A 27,745-nucleotide genomic window follows, 5' to 3' on the forward strand; every position below is an offset into this window, starting at 1 on the left:
AAAAGAAAGGGTGAAAACTGGATAAGGTGGTTTCTGGAACCCTTCCTGAGCTGCTTTACCTTGACCATCTACAGGGACAAAGTAGAGAAATTATGGTATGAACCAATATCAAAGATACATTTCCAATTTCTATAACCATACTATCATTTTTCAGTCTGTGTTTATTCCCAGAAACGTATTGATAAGTGACATACAGTGGAAGAATGAGTGTGTTCTTTGCCATCACCATGGTCTGGCATTAATCTTTTGGCCCAAGGCCAAGTATGTATGCATAAAGCAGAACAGACAGTCATAGGACATTTCCTGCAGACCTAGACATATCCCCTCACTAAAAACCTACCTACACTGTCTATAGAAATGTCACTGATAATTTAATGGAATGAATTCCAAATACTCTCACTGCAAAACAGCTCTCCTGGGTATGAAAATATTTCATATATGGCTAATGTACCACACATGGGTTTTAAAAAATTAACCAGAAACACAGCTGAAGTTTGGAATTCTCAGAAGTTTGGGATCAGCTCATTAGGCACCTTGGTGGCCCTATGGAACAGAAAGAGATATACGTTTTGTTAAAAAAAAAAATCCTACAACAACTGCCCCCTTCCCTTACAAATTTATCTAGAGGTGGCAGTAGCCTTAACAAAGGTTGCTGTTAGGGTTGCCAATCCCCAGGTGGGTAAAACACACACTGTAATTATATGCTGCAAATAAATGCTTTGAACATTTAATTTATACATTTCTTCATAATTCTTTGTACACCAATCACTCTACACAAACTTCTCATTTGAGAACCATTTATGCAAAAAAAGATTTTCAGGAAGCTGTTGTGAGCTGTGACCTAAACACGGGTTCCGGATTGAAGAATAAGTGGCCAAGTAGAAGTGGTAATGAAACATGATTTAAACCTGGGACTCATGTAGCCGTTAGCTGAGGACTGCTACAGGAATGAATCATAATTACCAGTACTGTCTGCGTCTATCAACAAGGAGGAAGTAATTGACAGCAGAATGTGGTACCTTGTATCAACTCTTGGAATTTTGTTTATAGACTTTGGTGAATGAAGAAATGTATAAGTTAAATGTTTAAAGTATTTATTTGCAGCATATAATTACACAGTGTTTGTTGTGTGTTTTACTAATCTGTACACTGTGGTTTCCGGTTTGTTTAATCCCCAGGTAGGGGCAGGGGATCTTCCGGTTTGGTCCTTTCCCAGCTTCAAGGTCATCAGAAAGTGGGGGGGGGGAGGAAATGTCTGCTGGAAAAAAGCCCAGCAGGGACTCATTTGCATATTAGGCCACATCCCCTGGAGACAAGCTAGCCAGAACTGCATTCCTGCTCAAAAAAAGCCCTGCCTTTCTTAATTGTGGACTGCTGAGAGTAATTAACTGAGACCCTGCCATGATGCTCCATCCATCTCCTCTCAAGCGTAGAGGTGAACGTACAGCATCCTTTCTTCTGAGGTGGGGTAATTGGCTGTGCAGTGAATCTCCTCTGTCCCCAGACCAGATAAATACATTCCAATCTATCATTTCAAATTACATTACATTCTACTATTCATTACATTAGATTACAATCTACTATTCCAAATAAGAATAAAATAAAGAAGATGTATTGCCCTTCTGTGGCATTGATGAGAATACAGATGTGAGGACTGCATGAGATTAACATATGTAGTGAGATAAGAAATTAATATCCCTGTTATGTCCTGGGTGTTCCATTATTCTGAGTGTTATAATAATATGCACCTCAGCAATTTCCCTTTCTAGTCTGTTTCTGAAGTTCCTTTGCAATAAAACAGTTATTTGCAATAAAATAGTTTGCTGCAATAAAACAGTCACCTTTCGAATGTCCTGGAAGACTGAAGTGTTCTTCTACAGGCTTTTCAGTCCTGTGATTCTTGATGTCAGATTTGTGTAAATTTGTCCTTTGGCTTAGAATTTGACATGTTTGCCCAATGTAGAGAACAGAAGGATATTGTTGGCATTTAATGGCATATACAATGTTAGCAGATGAGCAAGTGAATGGACATGAGATGCAGTATTTAATGCTGTTAGATCCAGTGATCATGTTGCCTGACAGTATGTGGCAGTAGAATTGACATCTGGGTATATTGCAAGTTCTGGTACCAGTGTCCATGTTCAAGTTAGATGCTGTATTATTGTGGGTGAGGAGTTGTTTAAGATTGGGAGGGCTGTCTGTGTGCAAGAAAAGGTCTGCCCCAAGTGTCTGTGAAAGAGAATTCTCATTATCCAAGTCGATGATGTGTTGAAATATTTTGTGTTGAGAGCTGTCTGTGACTACTAGTGGTATTCTGTTATTCAGACTTTTTGGGTCTGTCTTTTAACAGGCTTTCTCTGGGTATTGTTCTGGCTTTGTTAATCTGTTTCTTAACTTAATCAGGTGGATATTTTAGTTCTAAATAAGGTTTGTTGTAGATTCCTCAGGTGAGAATCTCTGTCTGCAGGACTGGAACATATATGGTTGTATTCTAAGAACCTATGCCATTAACACCCCTGAGAGGAGACAGATGGAACATCATGACAGAGTCTCAGTTAATTACTCTCAGCATTCCACAATTAAGAAAGCTTGTTTACTAACCTTGTTATTCTTGTTTGGTCCTTCCATCTGTTAAACATCTTCATTATGTTGTAGCTAATTTGCTGCCCGCTGTCTACCTATATGTATGAACTGGTAACTTCCATTTCAATATATCTGAAGAAATGTGCATGCACACAAAAGCTTATAACTTGAATAAAACTTCGTTGGTCTTAAAGGTGTCACTGGACTCGAATTTTGTTCCACATTAGGAATATTAAGAGATCAGTAGACTGAAAGTTCAGAAGGAATGCACTGTGAGTATTATTACCTTTTATTTCATGCTGACTTGCTTCTCTTCTCCTTTCTAGTTCTTTTCTGTCATAATTCAGTTTCTTTAAACACATGATTCCATACTGTAGACTTGTACTGTCAGTTAAGGAAAAAACAGCATATCACAAATCAGTTTCAAATAAAAGTCATTTCCTGCTTGTGAAAGGTTATGTGGTGTAGGTATGTATATGTTTCTTTAAGAGGTTATGGGAAGAGGTATTCAGGTCAGATGTAGGAAGTGGGAGTGAATGCAGCTGTGAGAATGTGTTTTAACTGCTATTTGGCTGAGACCTTAATAAACAGATTTTGGAATTTGACGGAGGCATTATTGAACAGATACGTTCTTCATAACACATTTTATAAATTCTGAACACATTTTGTAGCTTCTATAGATTGTTACATTTTTTTTGGAAATAAGAATACTTAGAAACAACCTACTTGGTTTAAGTTTGCCAGTCCTATGTCTTATACCGTGAAGAAAACATTCTGTGTAACTATGCTTACTTTTTTATTTGTCTGAGCTTACCGATGAAAGCTATCCACCATTTTTAAGTGTACACGAAGATCTTTCTTTGTGAGATGATCTAGCATCCTTGCATCTACCAAGCATTCCATAAAGTAGCTACGATACTGTGGTAATCCCAAACTGGGAAGCCACTCATTACCAATCCATTCATGGTTCATGTCACCATAAGCCAGAGTCTATGGGGTGGAAATTAAGAGATGTTACTATTACCCATTCACAAGAAAGAAGACAATTTATAATGTTTCAACATTACACTCAGGTAATATATCTAAATAAGACAGTTAATTATGTAAACCACATTTCCAGTCAGGAAGGCATTCTTAACCTTGCAAGCAAGGTGATTGGAAATGGAAAAAATAAACAGAAAAATTGGATTTACCAGAGATTATTTTTTGCATTACAGGGAAAAGATGGCATCCTGTAATAATGCAGAACTCCTATCTACTTTAGGAGGGAAGACTTCCGAAAGTTTCTAGACCCTCCATTGTGAGGAAGAACCCTCTCTGTTTCTGAAATTCCCACAATTCAAATACAGAAAACAGACTGAGCTTCCTAACACTGTATTTAAAAATGATACTAAATAGAGAAGAAAGGAGAACTGAAGAGATAATATTCCCATATATTTAAATATTCGAACTATGGAGAACAACCCTAACCTTTGTTTATTGATCTGTTCCAGGCCTGCCAACAGATGTGAGATGAGCAAAGGGGGCAGATTGGAGGCCCTTCAATGGAGGGGCCATACAGATGGAAGGGGGGGTTGAATGGAGTGGTCTGCTCCCAAGGCCCTACCGTAGCTATGGGCCTGCATCAGAGTATGTTTGGATTTAACAGCTTTATGAAACTAAAGTGAATTTGAAGAGAGCTTCACTTTAGTTACAATACTGAAACTTTCATTTATCAGAAGATTCATGCCACACTGGCTAGTATTCTTTTTTGTTCTTAATTCCTAGCATACATTTCAGATTACCCTCTTTCCCCCAACTTTCAACCATATTCAGCAATTTTTATGGTTTATATGGTTGGTGGCAGGGAGAGGATTTGGGTGCAAAAATAGAAAAGTCCCTGTATCTGATGGCTATTCCTCTTGCTTCAGAAGGTATAGGCATACAGAACAGGTTTTCCATAGATTATGTTATCTGACAGGCTCATATGGGGAAGGAGATCTTTTAAGAAATCTGGTCCCAAGCTGCTTTGGGGTTTTACAGTAGTAACTAACACTTTGAATCATGCCCAAATGCAAATCAGCAGCAGTGGAGGCACAATATGCTCACTGTAACTTACACCACCCAACAATCTTGCTGCCAAATTCTGAACCTTCTGAAAAAAGGTAGCATCACAAAGTGCATCACAGCTATCAAACCTGGGTGGGAACATAACATGGATGAATAACTCTTCTCAAGAAAAGACCACATCTGGCACATCAGCCAAAATTGGCTAAGGGCACTACATGTTACAGAAGGAGACCTGAGCCTCTGCAGACACAAATCTAGTAGCACCTCAACTGCAAACCTGCTCTGTTAGAGACAATATAACACAGGCCTGTAGCCACAGGGGGCCTGTGGGGGCCCTTTCCCTGACTTTTGGGTGGGGGGCTCCTAACTCAAGGCCCCCAACCTGTGGCCTACCCTCCTGCCAGCATGGCCTCCTCTCCCCAACAATTCAAATTATGTGGGAGGGGTGTGCAGAAGCCACTGTGGCCTCCCCCACACCATTTAAAGTGGAGGCTGGTGGCTGCCCCTCCCATGCAATTTGAATTGCGGGGGAAGGAGGGGGCTGCCCTCAGGTGGAGGGAAGGCCGCAGGTCGGGTTGTCTCCCTGCTTCTTGCAGGGAGACACTTCTTCAGCCAGCTGCGAGAAGAAGGAAGACCAGGTCTGACAGCACCCCCAGCCCCGGTCTTCCCTCCTTTTCTGCAAGCAGGATGGGAGAGTGAGAAGCGGCGGCCTCTGCTTCTTGCAGCTGGCTTGAGACTTCTCCAGCCAGCTGCAAGAAGCAGAACTGGCCTGCTGGTTCCAGCTTTTTAGGTCAGGGGACTGTTTAAAAATTCAGGAGCACCTTGAATTTTTAGAAAGCCCCCTGACCTAAAAAAAAGCAAACCTGGCTATGTCCCTGATGCAACATCATATTAATCCTTGAAGCTTTTATTATTGAGTTAAAATATAATCAGTATAAAAGCAAGCTTTATACTGAAAAAAGGAGACCACCGAAATATTCCTTTCAAGATAATCAGAGCCCTCTTATTTACAGAAATACTGACCACTCCCAATACCCCATGTTAAATTATTGTTAGCTGTACTGGGTAACTGTTAAGCGGAAAAATTTCATACCTGAGCCCAACTTCCCTCCTCATTCTCTTTCTTGAGTGTCAGAAGATGGTCATTAGTAGAGTTAGAAAACAAAAGAAAAACAACATGATTAAAAAATAAAATGGAATCATAAAGCCAAATGCTAAATGTCAATTTCCAGCAGAAATCCAATTATTTTCATGAAATTATTCTTTAAAATTAACATAATGGAATCATAAAGTTGGAAGGGGCCATACAGTCCAACCTCCTGCTCTATGCAGGATCAGCCTAAAGCATCTCTGACAAATAATCCTCCAGCAGCATTTCCTTAGAAGTATTTTTGCAATTTCACAGAAAAACCTTCCTCAGCCTACACTAATTAAGAGATGGTTCAACCCCCCCACCCAATACATGCTTAAAAGGAAGTGTTCTGTAAAAATATCTAAGGGGGATGTTTAATGCCCAGTGTAAATAGGCAAAGGAAACAGCCTGTGAAAGAAAAGCTGAACCAAAAGAGATCAACTTGCTCTTGCTATTACCAACACATCAATATACTATATTTTAAGTTCGTAATAGCACCTGATATTGTTTTATGTTTTTATTCATTATGTATTTTTATATTTTTATGTCTATGGTTTATATCGATACTGGTTTTTATGACTGTGAATGTAAGCAGCCCTGAGCCTGCTTCAGTGGGGAGGGCGGAATATGTCAAATAAATAAATAAAATTAATGGGGGCAGTGGGAAAAGCAGCTGAATGATGGAAATAAGGGTTTACATGCACAATATGCCTGATACATGTTAGGTCAAGTGTGCACAAACAGACTTGCAGTAATATCTACACTGGGGAACTCGCCTTAAAATGTGCTCATACACTTTGTGCTGTGAAGGAGTGCTGAAAATGAGGCAAAGGAGCTTCTGCATTCCCTCTCATCCCACTGTCACCAGTGGAAAGGGTGATGGGAGGGGCTTTTGCTACTTTTCTCTGTCTCTATGTACATTTGAACCAAAAAAGGGAGAAGCCCCTCTGACCTTTCTGTTGGTGAAAGTGACGTAGGAGCGAATGCAGAAGCTCCTCCTCCACCCTAACAACACTTCCTTACAGCACCAAGGGAACAAGCATTTCTAAAGGCAAGTTTCCCCACTGTTTGTCTGACTGTGAGTCCAACTGTATACCTGTGATCTGACATGTGTTGAACAAATTGGCTGCAATCATACACACTAAATAACGCACTTTCAATGCACTTTCCAACTGGATTTTACTATCTGAACCGGCAAAATCCAGCTGGAAAGTGCTTTGAAAGTGGATTGAAAGTGCATTATATAGTGTGTGTGATCACAGTCATTGTGTACTTTGACCTGAAGACCAGGGCTTTTTTGTAGAAAAACCCCAGCAGGAACTCATTTGAATATTAAGCCACACCCCCTGAAACCAAGCCAGCTGGAACTGTGTTCCTGCTCAAAAAAAGCCCTACCTAAGACTAGAGAAACGAACTTCTTTGTTAAGATTTGATAACTTAGGCTTCAGCTAGCTGAGCAGAATTCCTCACCTGAGTAAAATAAGAAGTCTGCTGTATTATACCTCATACCCCAATATACCTCAAGATGGCCAATCTAATAACTGAAGAAAGAGCCATTTTGTGGCATTTATGGCAGTGACTAAAATGTTTCACAATGTCTGACAAAGCAGCCAAACTGGGAATGTCCGTTGCAACTGTTTTTGAAACTCAAGGAATTAAAAACTTAATTGTTTGCAAATATTTTGGTTCAAGTTGAAGTGCATATACATAAAGCAGTGTGACAAGATATATTTATAGCTATGGGAAAATGTGGGCCCCAGGTCAAATGAATGCAAGTTAAGAGTAGAAGATTGAATGTGGCATCTGACCATGAGGAGAGCTAGCTTCCCAAGAATACTTATTGGGTGTTAGAATGTACAGGCTAGAATTTAAAAACTGAGGATGAAGATATCTGATAGCAACAATATGATTATTGTAATCTAAGTGCTTCATGAGAAAAGAAATCACCAAGTCCTATGAGGAAAAGTTGAAGGAGTTGGACATGTTTAGCCTGTAGAGGAGGCAGCTGAGAGGTGATATGATCACCATCTTCAAGTACTTGAAGTGCTGTCATAAAGAGGATGGTGCAGAATTGTTTTTTGTGGCCCCAGAAGGTAGGACCAGAACCAACGGGTTGAAATTAAATCAAAAGAGTTTCCGGCTCAAAATTAGGAAGAACTTCCTGAGAGTTAGAGTGGTTTCTCAGTAGAACAGGCTTCCTCGAGAGATGGTGTGCCCTCCTTTGGAGGTTTTTAAACAGAGGCTGGATGGCCATCTGACAGCAATGTGGATCCTGTGAATTTAGGGAGGAGGCAATATTTGTGAGGTTCCTGCATTGTGCAGGGGGTTGGACTAGATGACCCTGGAGGTCTCTTCCAACTTTATGAGTCTATGATCCTATGATTTTCTGTTCTGTTTGTTCAAAATATCATCAGTTTTCTGCTGATACAACCATTTTTAAAAGTTAGTTTAGGATCTTGAATTGTATCCTCCAGGGCCTGTGTTTATGCCAGGGTCAGCTTATTTGAAGTTCATTATTTATTGACTGAAGTTTATTATTTATTTACAATTATTATTGTTTTTAAAAGCCCACCCCTAAACATGTACATTCTTAGGTAACAGTAGCCAGCCACCACCATGACCCTGGGATTAAAGGTAGAGTTTTCAAGTCAGAGCATTAATTTTATAGGCAGGTTTTTAATACCATGTTCTCATCTTGATTACTGCACTAGCAATACAGAGATATTATGGTTTATGGTGGTTTTGCAGATTGATATTAATGCATCTAGAGTTTTTATTGCATTCTAGTATACTTAACCATTATGTTTAAATAAAGGTTATACCAAGAAAAAAACATTAACTAGGTGTTTAAAGCAGTAGAGAGACAAAATATTATCAAAACTAGAATTTCAGCAAATCTCTTAAGTAACATTTTTTATTTCTTTTAGCACAAATTATCTGAAATTTCCCTTTATGAAATCGATTGGACTTTAAACAAACACTGTTTTTATATCAGACATGCAATTTAATATATGAAAGTCAGCTCAACAGACAGAGCAATAAAATACAGAGTAGTATATAGTTGTTATGTAGCTTCCACTTTTAGCCCTACAGCAAAGTCAAGTGCATTTTGGTACTGGAATAGACATCGAAGTTGTTATTAATAGAAAGACTAACCGTTTTGGCTGGAGCTGCAAGATTTTCCATTTCTTCATGAGTCACCCAAACGTTGCCTGAGGGCTATTGACAGTACCCACAGGGAGGCAGGTAGAATCCGCATTAGGTAAGCAGTGTTAAAGAAGAAAGGCAGCAACACTGTAAGTTAACAGCATACAGCATCACAATGAGCACAACCATGTCCTCGCCTCAGCTGAGCTGTAGCTAGAGACAACTTAGCTGCTTTTCATCTTCCTCTGTTTGAAATGATGAAATTTGGCTTGTTCTGATCTGGAGATAATTCCTGCAGGATAGCTACATAAATCTGTTGCAGCAAGAAATAACAGGAGACTTGCAGCACCTAGCAACATTTTATTCCAGCATAAGCTTTCATGGACTAGGGCCCGCTTCTTCAAATGCAATGGTGATCCTTGTTTTGCAGTTATTTTATGTAAAGGTAAAACTGAACAAACAGCAGGGACAAGGAGACATGAACTGTAGGAAGCACCACTGAAATGTAATCAAGCACAATTAAAATCCAATCAAGAAAAATACCAGTTACATTAAGCTAGTTAACACCTGTAGTGAATGGCAGGCCTGAGGTTTCTGATTTGAAAGAGATTATCTGAATATAATTAAATAAAGAAATGTCACATTTTTCAGATCCATCAAATACCACTTTGGTCAGATGGGTCCAATTTCAGTAATCAGGCAAACTTTGTGCTTCTGAGTCCCATAGCCTAGATGTGTGTGCTACTGCAGTTTTCTCCTGCTGATACACACATAGGTAAGAGGATGGCATGGTAGCAATGTGAGATGTACAGTGTAAATCTCCTTAATTATGCACAGCAAGCAGGCACCTTCATGTGGCCGCTGCAGTGAAGGTACACAATCTGGCTCCTTTCCTGTATTCTCTCAACTCATCCTTTCTGCTTCTCTTTCTGTGTTCTTCAAGAACACAGAGCTGCAGCAGTACCCTCCCTCTCTCTCAAAAAGAGCAACGGCATAAAGAAAGGAAATGTGATGATTTGATTTTTGTCTACTTCCTGGATGGAGCATCTTCATGCATGCCAGAGGAATGGTCATTAATAGTCAGAGCTTACCTTACTTTTGTGTCTATTTGGGGAGGAAACTTTGGAATGGAAGGTCATTAAGGAACATGAAAAATAATTCTTTAGGAGACACATGAAAGAGGGAAAATTAGATCAAACAGCTCATGATTGGAAAAGGTTTTTAAGGAAAAAACTCAGGGGTATGCCCCTGTATAAATCAATGGTGTGGCCTCATTTGGAGTACTGTCTACAATTCTGGTCACCACACCTCAAAAAAGATATTATAGCATTGGAAAAAGTGCAGAAAAGGGCAACTAGAATGATTAAAGAGATGGACCACTTTCCCTATGAAGAAAGGTTAAAACGCTTGGAGCTCTTTAACTTGGAGAAACGTTGACTGTGGGGTGACATGATAGAGGTTTACAAGATTATGCATGGGATACAGAAGGTAGAGAAGGAAGTCCTTTTCTCCCTTTCTCACAATACAGGAACTCGTGGGCATTCAATGAAATTGCTGAGGCAGTCGGGTTAGAACAGATAAAAGGAAGTACTTTTTCACCCAAAGGGTGATTAACATGGAATTCACTGCCGCAGGAGGTGGCGGCAGCTACAACATAGACAGCTTCAAGAGGGGAATGGATAAGCATATGGAGCAGAAGTCCATCAGTGGCTACTAGCCACAGCTTATCATTGGAACTCTCTGTCTGGGCCAGTGATGCTCTGTATTCTTGTACTTGTGGGGGGGCACAGTAGAAGGGCTTCTAGCCCCACTGGTGGACCTCTTGATGGCATTTGGGTTTTTTTGGCCACTGTGTGACACAGAGTGTTGGACTGGATGGGCCATTGGCCTGATCCAACATGTCTTCTCTTATGTTCTTATGTTCTCTTATACCTTCTGGAGAGAAATTTTCTATCGTAAAAAAAGGGTCAGAGGTATTTGTTTTCCCACTGTACAATATTGCTTTTCAGAGTGGCCATTGACATTTTGCTTAAAGAGAATCTGGAGATTTTTTTAAGGGGATGACAATTTAGGGATTTCAATGGAAGGAAAGGAGTTTCAATCAGACTAGTAAAATTACTCTGGTTTCCCACTGCAATTATTTAGAAAACTGTCTCTAGTTGATAACTGGATTTTTTACATAGCTTTAATATAAAATATTTACTTTCAGAAAATATATTGATACTTCTGTAGATTTAGTTTCCAAAAAAAATGGGAACTTAGTCAATATCATATATTCCAGTCTTTCATTGTGTTTTATCTCTGCCTCATACATAATTTATTTCCTAAACAAGGGTATGCATCTGTAGGGAAATTGTTCACCATTCTGTGTGAAGTTCACATGCGTTTATTTTAATACCCAGAATCGTACTGGAACATGGAGCTAATCACAGTTTCCCAACTCATACAAATAGGTTAGGACAGTCTAGGGTTGCCAGGTCCCATCTTCTCCCTGGTGGAGGGTGTTCTCGGAGGGGGAGGGGTCATCCCAATCTGATGATGACATGCAGAGTAACATCATCATGTTAAGTTGCAGTGCCACGTGCATACCCCCAACTTTCCTCAAACCATTTAAAAGAGAACCTTCCTTTTAAATGCTTGAGGAAAAGCAGGACCATGTGTGCCTGCACCGGGAGCTGCACATTTGCTGCTTGCAGGGCAGGTGCACTTGGCCCCCACTTGGAAAGAGCAGGCAGTATGCATGCCTGCTCTGCAAGTTACAAATTGATGGCTTGCAGGACAGGCATGTATGGGCCCCACTTTTTTCAAGGGGGGCATGGATGACTTGGGGTGGGGGTTTCCCCCACTGGCCAGCTGGCTGGCATCTAGAGGGAGCCAAAAAAATCAGGTGATTCCCTGCCCCACCTGTGGACTGGTACCCTTAGGACAGTTATATGCAGAAACTTCACATATATGGGAATTTCCCCTTCACATCTGTACATGTGACTAGCAAAAACTCTTGTGACAAGAAGGTTTCACTTTCATGCCAGAGATCACTTGCATTCTATTCAGAACCAGAACCTTAAAAAAATGAGAGACAGTGCCATAGGAAACGTCATAATGTAAGGAAAATTAAGCAATTTCTGCAGCCAGTTTAGAAGTTTTTAAACCCTGTACTAAAGTATCTGTTTTGTTTAACCATGGTTAGGTGTTATGAAAGAAGGACTCACCACAAACCAGATTCAAAGTTATGGTTTGAAGGGTAACTTGAAAAACTATGATTAAGGCAGCCACCTTGTCTCTTTAGACTCTCAGCTTTCAAGGTGGCAAATACATCTCATAGTGTCTAACTAACACAAATCTTCTGAGGACAGGGCTGAACCAACAAACTAAATCAAACTTTCATCATATGTTCTGAATGTGACCAAAGTTAGAGCATTAGCTATGGTTTTGTCTGCACTGGACTATGAACACAGTAAATTAAGTAACAGGTTTTGAAATGCACACTATTGCAGAGGTATTCTCACATCACAATTGTTGCTGTTTACTTACATAATGTCAAACAGCACAGAGAGGTAGATGGACATGACTCACTGTTCTAGATGTTGGAGGAGCTGAGGGGCTTGTTAGAGAGACCATCTCTTGGATTGCCAGACGGAGCTTTAGACGATGGAGAGGATTGCTGATTCCAATTTCTCTCTGAATCTCTGTATCAGACAAGGCAGACATAATGGCGCCACTTTTCACATTTGCACGGCAAGCAGCAACATACCAGGCAGGCATTCCTAGCCACAACTGTTGAGTGAAAAAAATTACATTGAGTTAAATTGATAATGCCAACCCACCCGAAGTCTTATTAGAACTGGTATTGGAGGTGAGATGAGCTGCAACAAAATAGGCATTTTGTGAACACTTTCTCATCTGCTTCTGGTGATTTTTTTTTTAGGGGGAAGGGACTTTGGAAGCCATTTTTTCAAGATGTCACTGTAGAAAGACGGCTCCATGTACACATTTGAGCAGGCTATGCCTTCCATATCTGACAGTCAACTGCTGGCAAGATTAGTGGCATTTGTCTCTCCAGTTGGAATAAAGAGACAGAGACAAGAGTTGGGATTAAATTAGGGCCACTTTATAGATCATTTGCAACTACTGCACAAGAGCATAGGCTTGTATGCAGACTGCAGGCAAGCCTTATGTTGGACAAGCATCCATGCCCCAGATGCCCCACTTTGCTCACCTCTGACCAGCAAAACTAACTGGAAACTGACTTGTAAGGCCCCAGCCTCCCCGGGCCATAAACCCACAGAACATAAGAACATAAGAGAAGCCATGTTAGATCAGGCCAATGGCCCATCCAGTCCAACATTCTGTGTCACACAGCGGCCAAATATATATATATATATATACACACACACACACACACACACACATACACACTGTGGCTAATAGCCACTGATGGACCTCTGCTCCATATTTTTATCTAACCCCCTCTTGAAGGTGGCCATGCTTGTGGCTGCCACCACCTCCTGTGGCAGTGAATTCCACATGTTAATCACCCTTTGGGTGAAGAAGTACTTCCTTTTATCCGTTTTAACCTGTCTGCTCAGCAATTTCATCGAATGCCCACGAGTTCTCGTATTGTGAGAAAGGGAGAAAAGTACTTCTTTCTCTACTTTCTCCATCCCATGCATTATCTTGTAAACCTCTATCATGTCACCCCTCAGTCGACGTTTCTCCAAGCTAAAGAGCCCTAAGCGTTTCAACCTTTCTTCATAGGGAAGGTGTTCCAGCCCTTTAATCATTCTAGTTGCCCTTTTCTGAACTTTCTCCAATGCTATAATATCCTTTTTGAGGTGCGGCGACCAGAACTGCACACAGTACTCCAAATGAGACCGCACCATCGATTTATACAGGGGCATTATGATACTGGCTGATTTGTTTTCAATTCCCTTCCTAATAATTCCCAGCATGGCGTTGGCCTTTTTTATTGCAAACGCACACTGCCTTGACATTTTCAGTGAATTATCTACCACAACCCCAAGATCTCTCTCTTGGTCAGTCTCTGCCAGTTCACACCCCATCAACTTGTATTTGTAGCTGGGATTCTTGGCCCCAATGTGCATTACTTTGCACTTGGCCACATTGAACCGCATCTGCCACGTTGACGCCCACTCACCCAGCCTCAACAGATCCCTTTGGAGTTCCTCACAATCCTCTCTGGTTCTCACCACCCTGAACAATTTAGTGTCATCCGCAAATTTGGCCACTTCACTGCTCACTCCCAACTCTAAATCATTTATGAACAAGTTAAAGAGCATGGGACCCAGTACCGAGCCCTGCGGCACCCCACTGCTTACCGTCCTCCACTGCGAAGACTGCCCATTTATACTCACTCTCTGCTTCCTATTACTCAGCCAGTTTTTGATCCACAAGAGGACCTGTCCTTTTACTCCATGACTCTCAAGCTTTCTAAGGAGCCTTTGATGAGGAACTTTATCAAAAGCTTTCTGGAAGTCAAGGTAAACAACATATATCGGGTCTCCTTTGTCCACAAGTTTGTTTACCCCCTCAAAGAAATGTAACAGGTTAGTGAGGCAAGATCTTCTCTTACAGAACCCATGCTGAGTCTTCCTCAATAACCTGTGTTCATCAATGTGCCTACTCATTCTGTCCTTGATAATGGTTTCTACCAACTTTCCCGGTATTGAAGTCAGACTGACTGGCCTGTAATTTCCTGGAAGTTACAAGGTAAAAGCAGAAGGTAAAAGCCTTGCCAGAGTAGCTCATAAGGCAGCCCTCATTCCCTGCCCTGGGCCACAAAGCCCGCAGGCAGATCCTGCTGGGCCCCTTTCCCCCCAACTGGGTTGGTATTTTCTGGTGCTCCACTTTACCTTTTCCCACACTAATCCACTCACTGTCTGAGAGTGACCAACCTAAATGATAACTCCACCCAGCGCCGGCCCATGGGTGTGTGGTGCCCTAGGCAGGTGCCCCTCCCACTGCCCCCTGCCACTGCTCTCCATTACACCACCCAGGTGCCATGCCAAGATGCCCACTCACCTCCCCTCCTCCCCCCTTTCTTTCCCTTCCCGTTCCTGCCCACCTGTGCAATCACAGTGCTGCGCCAGGGCCCTGCCAGCCCTGATGTGGCATGCATCTTATCTTTAGAAGAATGTGCTGAGGTTCCTCCCCCCCCCCCCCAATTTCCAGAATTGGAAGGGAGGGCAAGCCAAGCCTTCACTAGTGCATTCTTCTGGCAGGGTCCCAGCACAGTATGCTGTGATCATGCGAGTGGGTGGTGATGGTATGGGAAGGGGGTGGGGGTGCCTTGGTACAGCACCCGGGGTGGGTGAGATAGAGCATGGTATGAGAAAGGATGGGCAGCTGTGGGTGACTGGGCAGAGGAGGCAAGCAAAGTAGGTGCTTGCCTGGGGCACCGGGGGAGCCAAATTTGGTGCCCCCACCATCCCGGCACCCTAGGCAACCACCTAGTTTGCTTAGTGGGCGAGCCAGCCCTGGCTCCACCAGTTCCAAAACAACATTCCGTGGATAGCAGTGCAAGATATGCGAAAAACCACTCCCATTGCCAGGCCAATCACAAGGAGGGTGCAAAAACCAGCACAGTGTACACTGTATACGGGGCGGAAGGGTGGGCCGAGTACAAGGCTCAAGGAGGAAATGGAGAGAGAGGAGTCGACAGATATGCTCCTACTGGCTTCTCCCCCTGGCGACCTGACACAGAATGCTTGTATCCCCTGGACCCACTTCCTACCTTCCATGTGAGGCAAAGGAGCCTCCACCTTCAGCTGTGTTTTGTGTTCAAAATACCACTTTTTCCTAATATTACCAGTGACATTACCATGCAGTCTGTCAAATTTAGTAAAATGATATTACTTTCATTAAGGGGGAAAAAAAGATCAATATTTTTCAAACAATGAGCAGTAAATCAGCATGTAATAGGTAAGCCTTAGAAGGGGAAACATTTTGTCTCCTTTCCAACAGAGTCAGGACCCATGGCAAGTAACAATATAAAATATAACAGAAATATAATGACTTATTAAAATCATTAAAACAAGTAGTTTAAGCAAGTATTTAAAGAGCAGAAGCCAGAGATTGTACTATTCATCCCATCAATATTTTAAACAGACCTTCCCCACCCCCGCCCAAGGTAGTTGTCTGCCACACTCCATCTGGGAGGCTATTCCATATTGGGGTAGCAACAGAAAATAATGTAACTGCTCATACTCTCAAGAGTAAGGAGACTGGTAGGAGAACCTGATGTGAAGATTGCAATGGCTGTACAGATTCCTATTGGTATAAATTTCTCAGAAATTATGTCTAATCTTGATAGCTGGCAAGAAGCATTTGGAAGAGCTCCAACTTCAGCAAACTTAATGATGCTCTTATTACTAAAGCATCACTTATATTTCAGTTTTCCAGATATGTATATTGCAAGAAAAGGCATGTGTTCAACAACAACAAAAATACTTTTTGTTTTTTGTAGCACTTTAGTAAGAATCAGAAGTGACACAATGAAAACTAAAATACATTTGTTGTAAGTAGCATTGACTGGAGAAATGCCCTGAAGTTCCACAGGGCAGATGGAGGTCTTTTCATAGCAATTGCTCACTGGTTTTGAGGGTCAGGATAATATCCAGAAAGCCATTTAATGATGTATTAAAGTTCAAGTGTACCAAAATATGGAGAAGCTCAAGACCAGGTTTTACTTATGGCTCTGCGTAACCTGGTTGGCAAGCTGCTATGAATGCTCTGGTAAACCTTGTGTTCCTTTATTTATTAACTCTGAATAATGTTCCACTTTGTTTATTTAAGAAGACCCTTAGCGTACTCCTGAGGGATTGTGGCACCCTACAGCTTTTTAATGCATCACCCATTCCATTGCTATTTCAAATCAGGCATTATTTCTTACACAATAAACTGCTACTGTCTGATACTACAGATTATCTCTAGAACTAAACATAATATTTAAATATTCAAAGAAGCCATGTTTTAGCCTTTCAGCAACATTTTCTCAGATTTATATACCCTTAGTTTGTGTCTTTCAGCCAAGTCTGAGGCCATTCACAAGCCTAACAATTTAGTCTTTTCATGGTAGCATAATTGCAGAAAATGAATAAAAAGGATCTTCTGGCTCCATGTTTAGTTTTGTCAAAGCTATAAATTATACAAAATTAAATGTGACACCTTTGTTTGTATGTATTACATGATTCAATGTCACTTTTCATTTGAAAGTTCTTCAAAAATCCCTAAAGGCTCAAGTCTCTTTCTTTTTCTTATACAGAACTTGCATACCTAACAGAAGACCAATTTGAATACTAAAGCTTTTTGGAGATTTCAGCTTCATCAAACATTAATTTGTTGAATATTTTCCCTTTACATTTCCTCTCAGTTGAAGGCTCTACCTCTGAGCAAAACAAACTGCAGATCTTGACTATGTCGTTTGCCATCAGAAACTGTGACTTTTGCTGAGATTGCAGTGATAACTGCACTGACAGTTAAATCCTGGGGGAAGGGAACACTCCGGGAGCCAACAAGTTGTTACACTGGTGTATCAGAGATATGCCAGTGTAAGCAGGAGCTGTGCTGCAGCAGCAGGGCAATGCTGCCCTGCAGCTCTTGGTTGTGGGTACAGCCCTGTGTTGGCTGCCTGTCAGTGGACTGGTGGTGTAGGCCCCTGTGGCTGTGCAGAAGTACGAAGGCTGGGGGTGGGTCGGAGTTAATTAGCTCCTTAAGCCATTTCAGCCTGGGCATGCCACCTGTCTGTGGAAGAAGGTTGCACCAGCAAAAAACATGGCTTAGCTCATAGGCACCTACGCAAATTGAAAACACAAGTACCCTGCCACACCCCAAAGGCCCAGAGGAGCACAGGATAGCAACTACCCTGTCTCAGAGCTTGCTGCTATGTGGACTCAGATTGAGCTGCGCAGCACTTTGGTGGCAGGAAAAGTTCACAGTGGGCAGCTAATATTACTGTTCCAGCACTTATTAGAAACATCCAAGAGGGAGAGTAAAGTTCACATTGTGTGGTTAACATGGCTAATTGCAGAACCCTTAGAGGTACCCCCTTCTCTACAGAGGTTCAACTAAAAGAAAAGCAAGAGCCATGGAATCCAGACCTGTTTTCTCATGCCCTTGCACAAGGCCAGGTGCGGTGTAGTGGTTAAGAGTGGTCAACCCTAATCTGGAGAACTGGGTTTGATTCCCCATTTCTTCATATGAAGATTGCTGGGTGGACTTGGGCCAGTCACAGTTATCTCAGAACTTACAAGATACCTATTCTGGAGAGAATAAGGCAATTGTAAGTCACTATGGACTTCTTGGGGTAGAGGAAAGCAGGGTATAAAACCCTACCCTTCTTCTGTCTCCCACAACTCAACCCAGCATTGTTTTCATGCAGGACAGCCCAAGTCATAGCCTCCTGGCAGCATGGCCCCTGTCATGCAACAGAGAAAGAACCCAAGAAAGTTTCCCAGGAGAACTGCTGGGGGATTGGAATGTGTTTAGGCCTGCATTCATTCCTTTGTCAGGACTCCCTCTGGCAGAGGACAGAATTCAATTGTGGTTAGGGTGGCCTAGCAGCTGCCCCACTTTACCTGATGAATCAGCTTCCTGGGTGACACTCAGGCCCTGTTCAGGTGCACAGTATAATCAGTCGTCACTGCTGTTTCCTTCCTGATTTAAAGTGGCTGATCAGACAGCAACATCTGCCTCCCAGTATTAACTCATGGTAGCTCCTCCCCAATCCTTCTCGGAACTGGATTATTTTGTTACCTGCTCCTTTGTGGTGTTTTTTGAGTTCTCCGGTTTCACCTCATAGTTTTTTCCCGTCTGGATAGTTCTGCTGCGATGTTAACCAACTTCCGGATGTCTGAAGGCTGTCTCAGAGCAAAAGGAGCCTCAGACATCAGTTTATGGTCGCCATTTTTTTTTTTTTACTACTTAGCGATATACGCATAACTACATAACCACATAATGTTTTAACCTATGTGCATGCACATATGTGCATGTGTGCATAGTGGTAACTACACTATGCTCTAGCTCAGAGGTGATAACTACACTATGCTCTAGCTCAGGGGTGGGGAACCTCCGTCCCAAGGGCCATATGCCCCACATGACATCCATGCCTACCCCCAGAACACTCCCCGCCAGAGTGATGTAGGGACCTGGCAATCCTAGATCCTGCAAGGGAATGAGTCTGAGGCCCTGTTCACACAGCGTGTTGAGTCCGTGTTAAACTGACCCACTTCTGTTTCAAATATCTTTGTTCCGGATATTATCGATCAGATTGCCATACTGCAATTCAAATCACTCCACGGTGAAACCGTCTTCTGCCATCCACATGACGGCACCATGCAGGTCTTCCCCCCCCCCCAAAGCATAGTAGGGGTCCTGGAGCACCTTGGAGACTGACCCCCCTTCCCCCATACTCTGTTGGCTTATGTGTGTGGTATGCACATGGAATGGGCTGATGGGTAGTCTGAGGGGGTGGAAAGGGGATCTCTGGCTCCCAGACTCTCCCACAGCACTACTGGTGACTGATAAGCCATGCAGGTAGTGCATGAGTGGGCCAGCCATGCTGGATGCACAGGCTCTGCTGACATGGGTGCAGCAGAGGGATGGAATTGTGTAGCAGTGCCCCAGGCAAACTGATGGATATCCTAGGTGGCTCACCAGTTGGCCATCCCTTCAGTTGTTTGTGGTGGCAAAAAGTCAGCCCCCGGACTTTTACCTGCCTTTCCCTTTTTCCTATGTGGGGATCATACTAGGATTCACAGCCATGCTGTCCAAGTGCCTTTTCAATGAGCCATGCCTGTATGATATTCTTTAGCTGGCCCCATGTGGCTGGCATCGACATCAGGGCTTTAGTGGGGTGCTTGCTGGCATGTCTCCTTCAATCCTCCACTCTTTTTCTTTCTTATAGGTCTCTCGGGTTTTCAGTTCACATATAATACACTCTCCAACACTAGCAAAGGCTGGCCTCTTGGGTATGATGTGCCAAGTCTCTCCAGTCGACTGGAGCCTCTACTCCCAGCCCTTCAGACTCTTAGACCCACATCTGTTCCCTCAACCACCTCTCTAGTTCTTAAGAGATGTATATAAGTGTCTGTGACCGCTCAGGTCTTCACAGTGACTCTCCTTTTTAGTCACACACAACCCCTTGCTGTTTTTATAGAGCTAGCAGTCAGCTTTTCTTCTCATGAAGACTCTCCACAGCTACTGCCCCAGCTCCCTCAAAGACCAACTCTCCCAGATTCTGTCAGGCAACAACTCTCTCCGGCTCTGTCAGGCACTAACTGCTTCTCCTCAGCCGTTAGCTGACAATCTCACTCCCTGAGAGTTCCGAGCACTCTGGCCCCCACCCTCGGGCCACCTGACGCAGGCTCTGTGCGTCTTTGGTTTTCTGTTAACCCATACCTTACCGTCACAGCCTTGAACCAGATCCAGTACTTGAGGGGTAACCAGTGCAGTTCGTGCAGCACTGGGTGCATCTGCACCCATATAGGCCTCGATGCTAATAACTGGGTTGCAGCGTTCTGAACCCACTGGAATTTCTGGAGCAGGGTCAACGGTAGCCCCATGTAGAGAGAGTGACAAAAGTCTAATCTGGAGGTGACCGCTGGGTGAATCACTGTGACTAGATCACAGGGTAAGGTAGGGAGCCAACTATCAGGCTCGCCTCAGATGGAAAAAGGCAGCCCTTGCAGTGGCAGCAACCTGGGCCTCCATAGATAAAGAGGTATCCAGGAATACACCCAAGCTCTTCACCTCTGCTGGCAGCACTAATTGAGTACCATTGAAGGGCGGGAGCCTGATCCCACTTTCTCCCTCCCCCCTCCCCGATCCAGACACAGGATTTCTGCCTTAGATGGATTTAACTTCAGTCGGCTCTGGCGCAACCAACCAGCCACGGCTTGCAATGCCTCACCAGTTCATCAGGGGTGGAGCCCGGACAGCCATCTATAAGCAGACAGAACTGGGTGTCATCAGCATACTGGTGACAACCCTGCCCATATCTCCAGACTATTTGGGCAAGGGGGCACATATAGATAATAAATAGCATCATACTGCTGATTTTGGCTTTCTATTTTTACATTTCCAGAAGTAAGGTTTGTTTATCTTGGAGCAGGGATGTATACAGGTAGGTGGCTGTATTGCTGCTTGTCTGGCTTTTGCTGGGGAATGGACAGACATCTCCTCTGGGATGGGGAGGGGGCCTTTCGGGCCACATGCTTCTGTTGGAGTGCCACTGTTGGAGGGTCTTTCACCCCATCCATTGGCTCTTGGGAGGGGTTTTTTCAGGGGGCAGCAGTATTATTGGCAGCCAGTAACTGGTTGCAACTGTGTGTGCCATCTATGAGGGCATAATTGGCTACCTTTATGTTGTTGATGGATGCTGCTGGGGTTTCTAATGACTTCAGCTGCTGTCTGTGCCTAGCAGAGGGCGGAACATTGTTGTTTTCCCCTGCAGAATGTCCACAGGGAGTGGGCTAATGTGCCATACTTATGCCAGTGACTGGATGCCTTTGCCTGGAGGGCCCTCAGAATGTGCTGCCCATCATTGTTTTGCATTCCATAAAAACATCTTACTGCAGGTAGATGTAAATACATGAAAAACACCTCTTAACCTAGAGAAAACTTTTGTTCATAGGGGCAGCTTGTCAAAATGGATTTGACTCTTGGTTTTGAGTTGTTGTTCAAATGGCTTCAGGAAAATCTGTAGTTCAGCTGAAGGAGGTCAGAAGCTGGTGCATCAGATGGAATATGCTGTAACAACTGTGCCAACTCAAATGAAATATTAACCACTGAGATGCCAAGATGTATCAGAAACCACAATTGCAAGGAACTAGATAACAGGATTCTTTGCATGCATAATCATGCTTAGGGTTGCCAGATCCAACTCAGAAAATATCTGGGGACTTTGGAGGTGGAGCCAGGAGACTTTCCCATTCTCTAAAATAAATAATAAAAATACAGCAGTGCAATTCCCCTTAATACAGTCTTCATTTCCTCATCCCCCAGCAGCTACAGTTCCATGAAATGAAAGTGAACACACCCACACTCACACATACTCTCACAACGCATTCAAAATAAGTAGTTAGCACACACACACTTTTGTGATCTCACTGGGCCAATTTACTCACAGGAGTTGCTGAATGTAATCATCTGCTGTATTTCAACCAACTTCTTCAGACTCATAGAAAAAGGAAAACAGAACAGCCTAGGGGGTGGCGTTTTCCTCCAAACAGAGGGACTCTGCTGGCTTCTCTTCCTTTTTGACATGCTTCACAAACTCACTGGGAAGACCCACATGGCTCTGCCTACTCACTTTGCCCATTCAGCTTTCCTCTTGCTCAGATTTAGGCACACACAGAGTGCAAAACACAGGCAGCCTGCAGGCTTCTTTTAAGCCTGCATAGCTTTACAGGCATGGTGGCTGTTGGAGTAGGGCTTCCCTCCGCCAGTCAGCTGGCTGGAGGTGGGGAAGAGCCTGCAAAACTGAGCAGTCTCCTTAGGGTTGCCAAGTCCAATTCAAGAAATATCTGGGGACTTTGGGGGTGGAGCCAGGATACTTTGGGGGTGGAGCCAGGAGACATTAGGGGTGGAGCCAAGATCAAAGCTGTGACAAGCATAATTGAACTCCAAAGGGAGTTCTGGCCATTACATTTAAAGGGACGGCACACCTTTTCAATTCCTTCCTTCCATAAGAAATAATGAAGGATAGGGGCACCTTCTTTTGGGGCTCATAGAATTGGACCCCCTGGTCCAATCCTTTTGAAACTTGGGGGTATTTTGGGGAGAGGCTCTAGATGCTATACTGAAAATTTGGTGCCTCTACCCCCAAAAACAGCCCCCCCAGAGCCCCAGATACCCACGGATCAATTCTCCATGATTTTCTATGGGAATAAATCTCCATAGGGAATAACAGAGTTCCCAGCAGACATTCCCCTCCCCTCCCCCCGCTTTCTGACAACCCTGAAGCAGGGGGAGGGCCTCCAAACCGGGGGATCCCCTGCCCCCACCTGGGGATTGGCAACCCTAAGTCTCCTACTGGGACCTGAAGGGAAGAGCCTGCAAAACTGGGCAGTCTCCTACTGGGACCTAATTACAGGAGTATATTCATTGAAGCCTGGCCTGAGAATTGTCATTTGAGGTCATCAGAAGTACTGCTGATTGCTGAGAAAGCATGATGTCCCAAGGACACAAGCATACACTTGCAACTCTGAAAAACAAGAACATCTAACAAGAAGCACTTTGCTTAGCCCATTGCTTTGAGATATGAAAATATGTTATGAGTAGGAGGATATTTGTTTCCTGTGTGCCAAAGTAAGCAACAAATGAGAAAGATATTAAATCCATGCCTCTGTTAAGGAGTACTACCCTGACCAAGAGAAATGTAGAAAAGTCCAGGAAGAAGGTGGACTGGCAGAAGCCTTGCCTTTTAATGGTCTTGAGGCCTTCAAAGGCTTATACTTGCCTTGCCCTCTTCTCCTTCTAACTTTTAGAAGTCTGAGGACTGAGAGAACCTGTGAGAGTCTGTCTTCCTGGATCCTTGGACAGGCAGGTATGAAACAACTTTTGTTCACTAGGGAACTGAGCTGTAACTAGCTGAGCAACTGTGGTAGCTAATAGGCATTAAACTCATTCTCTTGTTCGCAGCCTTTCATTTCAGGTGTATTGGCAATGCATTTGGGTTTATGGTTCATTTCTCTACTACTTAGTGTGTCCTCTGCTGGTTTAAAATTGTACTGTTCTGTAGACTAATGTCTTATTTGCTTATGCGCATTACTGTACTGCAGCTATACATCTCTCTGGTGATTCTATATCCATGCCTTTAAGTCATGTGTCATGTATTATTCATATATCAATCATTTTGTGTAGTTAGTTTTTGTTGTGTGTTGTGCAACAGTACTTTCTGATAAACTATTTAATTTGTATCAGTAAAACTTTGAATGATACATGGTTATGGTAGTAGAGGCTTCCCATTAAAGAGGCTGAATTAATCTTTACTCTTGAAACATTTTTAATATATGATAAAATCAGATAAATGTACATTTTCAAAGGATTTTCCCAGAGCTTACCTCTAGCCATGCAACCACCGTAGGCCCATCCCACTGTGCAAAAGGTAACCCCTTCCTCCGAGCTTCTTCCAGAAGTTCATGCCTAGAAGTGCATCACAAACTATTAAATATGCTAGAAACAAACATCATAGATTTAGTGATGTCATAAGCGACAGCACTGGAATATACATTAGTCTTCATTTTTCTATTGAACGTTAAGATTTTGGAAGAATGCGCTATTGCTTGCTAAAAGTATTTTGGTGAAACATTTTCTCATTCTGCAAATATTCACTGCACTCTGAAATCCATTTGCAATGTATGTCTAATATGTGAACAGTTCCCATACATCTAATTCTCAGCATTTCCCCAGCAGGATGGAGAAAGAAATATTATTTTATTTTAAAAATTTGTTCAACATTTCATTTTTCTTGTAGATAATTTAACAATAGAGCAATTTTTCCTTTAATAAAATAAAGTATTTGAGCTGGAACAAAATCAGAGTCAATACAACTAAATACAACGAAAAATTTTAGGATAGGTCGAGATGAAATTAGCAAATTTCCCAAACAAATTTCCCCAAATAAGCACTGACTTCTGTAGTTACAAAGGAGGAGTCATAACTGAACTATCTGAAATAATATGAGATGTGGATTCCAAATCCATAATTTGTTAAACTAATAAGAATTCTACTGCTACTGACTTTTAAAGTCTGCTACATGTTAGACTTCTTTGAAATACTTAGTTCTATATGACTCCCAGCACCTGCAGGCTGCAGAGGCAGGGCTTTTTTTGTATCTGGAACTCCTTTGCATATTAGGTCACACACCCCTGATGTAGCTAATCCTCCTGGATCTTACAGTAGGACCTGTACTAAGAATCCTGTAAGCTCTTGGAGGATTGGCTACATCAGGGATGTGTGGCCTAACATGCAAAGGAGTTCCTGCAACAAAAGAAGCCCTATGCAGAGGTAAATGTTTTTGGTGGAAATTTTTCCCCAAATTCATTAAAAAGTATTTTTCTATATTCAGTCAGATCAACAGCTTAGAATTTTATAGGGCCCAGTACTTTCATGAGCAAATGTAAAGCTTCATGTTCCTGTGGTGGTAGCTGAAGAGGTAGAACAGACATTCCCCAGTACTACATCTGCAGTAGGGATGGGCATGAACCAAACCATGAATCGTGATTCATGCTAAAATGGCCAATTCATGGTTCATTCCAAACTGATCCTGCCACACCCAAACACAAAAACAAATCCGCCTTTCTTTTTGGCATGTCATTTGGTTTATATTTGGTTCATTCTTCCAAATAGCCTGGTATGATTTCTTAGCCCCCTACGGCTTCTAGACATGCAGCTCCACTTTTCCCCACCCCCTGCAGCTTTTAGCCAATTTCCAGTGCAACTGACTAGATCCTGCAACTCTGCTTTCCCCAGCCCTTGTCTTCTGGTTAGCTTCCAGACCAGAAGTGGCAGCTCCGCTCTCCCCAGCCCACTGTGGCTTCTAGTTAGTTGAACTGGGGAGAGTGGAGCTGCTGTTTCTAAACTGTGTCCTCTCCTCCAAATTTCCTGGGGATGAAATGGACCAGAAGCTACAAGGCGGCTTCCCTTTCTTTCCCCAGCTTGACATACTCCTAGGAGAGCAGTTTACTGGGGGCAACTGCTTTTGGGGGCTATAGCTTGCCTCCCCAATCCAATTTGCACCCAATTTGGAGAGCCGGCAGAAGAGAGTCTGCTGAAACGTTTGCCACCAGTTTAGCATCTCTAGCACACTCAGGAGCTGTTTTATGCCTTCCTGAACCAAGCAACCAATGGACCATGAATCATTTGCGAAATTGAAAAAAACACACAAACCGAACCACTGAATTGGGCAACCCAATGAACCACAAAATGAAATGAACCACCATTCTGTGCCCATCCCTAATCTGTAGCTAAGTGATTGAGTTCACCTGCTTAAACTGCTTCGGGAGATTCATCCAAAATGTAATTCATTGCATGCTTTCAATTGCTTCAATTTGTACTTCAGGATATGCAAGTTATGTATGCAAATTATCTTTAAATACAGTTAAATCCTATTTTCTATTAATGCAAAAAGAAACCAGCTTTTTGAATTCTATATATGTTAAAAAGGCTATGGAAATTCAGACACACTTATGGGCATGGTATAAGCAATCTTGATAGAAATCAGCACAGATATTGAACTTTAGCAGGTGAGCTCAAGACCAATAATAACTACTCAATTTTCTAATCTTAACCAAATTAACTAAACTCTGACCCCCTACTGCAGGCCCTGAAGTGTTGAACCACCGCTCCCCCTCGGTTTTGAGAGACATTACTCAGGGTCTATAGATAATAAATAAATAAATAAATGAATAAACAAACAAGCAAGCAAGCAATTTTCAGCTGAATACTGGAAGTTCAGGTATGGTGTCACACTTGTCTTTATTTCTATGAGCAGCCCTTAAATTTTTTCCATCTTTTAAGTTGGATTCTGGCTGGAAATTATTAACTGGATACAGCTGCCTGAATAATTCTTTGGCAGTATTCGGGGCTTCTGAATAGTGGTGGGAAAGGGGGTTTTAAAGTTAAAGGGAGTGCACTGTTTCTGGGCTTTCCCCATCTTTTCCTTTACTTCCCTGTGATCAGGGTGGGAGGTGAAGATGGAGAGGGGTGCAATCACAGCCATGCATTTGGAATGTGCACTTCTGCAAGGCTGGTGTTGCTGCTGGGCTATGCCAGCCAGCTCAGAAAGTTTGTAACTCACAAAGATTGCTCCAGGAGTTAAAGAGCCAGCAGCCCCACCAACAGCACTCAAGTGCATAGGGGATTCCCCCATCCCCTATGATATCTCAGGAATGGGGGTGGCCCTGCAATGCCACAGCTGAGAGAACTGGGTAGGAGACCCCCTGGAGCAGCAGGCACCCAAAGACGGGGCACTACAGTGCAAGGGGTGCCAGAAATGCAACGAGGTAGGGAGAAAATGGTTCTAGTGGGGGTGGGGGGCTGCTAGCATGGGCTTGGTTGGAACCCACAGCAGAAGGCTGGGGGATTGGGGGAGCCCATCAGCCTACCCCAGGGACCCCAAAATCTGGAGGAGGGGGGAAGTGGAGAAAGGAGGTGTAATGGTCCTCCTGTGGCCCCTGAAGGTTGAGTGGGGGACTTTATCTGTTTGGGAGAGCCACCAGGGGGTATCAGGCCATCCCCATACCATAAGCCCACCCCCCAAAAAAAATCCAGTGAGCCACAATGTAGAAGGTACCAGGGTAGGTGGGCAGGGGGGAAAACAATGCTCCTCCTTTTAGGCAGCCTGAAGGCATGCTGAGGGGAGACTTACTCAGCTTGGTAGAGTGCCCCCTAAGCTCTCCAGAGACACTGCCAATTAAAACCCAGCACCCCCAAACCCCAAGGATCCATGCAGGAGACAACGGATCCAGTAGCGAGGAGTGGCTACCCAAAGGGGTTCTTCAGGAGCAGTGAGCACAGTGCCAGGGCGACATGACAGAGAGGAACCCAGAGGAGAACAGAATTTGAAGAACACCCCCCCCCCCCAGAAGTGGGCAGTGCCATGGAAGAAGTTAGTTTTTCCCATCATAGGAAACAATGGTGGGATTGGTGCCCCTAGAGTTGGACCCATTAGTCCAATCTTTTTGAAACTTGGGGGTTCTCTCAGGGAGAGGCTCCTGCAGCTACACTGCAAATTTGGTGCCTCTCTCTCAAACTCCTTCCCGCCCACTCCTGGACATTACATCCTATGTTTTGCCATTGACTTCAATTGTTCAT

General features: G+C 43.2%; 1 protein-coding gene across 3 annotated transcripts in view; it reads right to left on the bottom strand.

The window, feature by feature from the left end:
* Nucleotides 1-27,745, bottom strand: part of PPFIA2 (PTPRF interacting protein alpha 2) — a 487,757-nt gene that overhangs the window by 8,670 nt on the left and 451,342 nt on the right. For all 3 annotated transcript variants that reach the window (XR_009555743.1, XR_009555744.1, XM_060245141.1), the window contains 6 exons: nt 23,992-24,073; nt 12,485-12,685; nt 8,921-8,983; nt 5,726-5,755; nt 3,398-3,573; nt 2,870-2,967 (listed from right to left, as the gene is read on the bottom strand). Coding sequence is in view for 1 of the 3 variants with exons in the window: in XM_060245141.1 (XP_060101124.1) it covers nt 2,870-2,967; nt 3,398-3,573; nt 5,726-5,755; nt 8,921-8,983; nt 12,485-12,685; nt 23,992-24,073 (650 nt within the window). In the remaining 2 variants the exon portion in view is untranslated. The remainder of the gene's footprint in view (nt 1-2,869; nt 2,968-3,397; nt 3,574-5,725; nt 5,756-8,920; nt 8,984-12,484; nt 12,686-23,991; nt 24,074-27,745) is intronic.

This window comes from Heteronotia binoei, chromosome 8 (genome assembly GCF_032191835.1).
Source record: "Heteronotia binoei isolate CCM8104 ecotype False Entrance Well chromosome 8, APGP_CSIRO_Hbin_v1, whole genome shotgun sequence".
Classification (NCBI taxonomy): domain Eukaryota; kingdom Metazoa; phylum Chordata; class Lepidosauria; order Squamata; family Gekkonidae; genus Heteronotia; species Heteronotia binoei.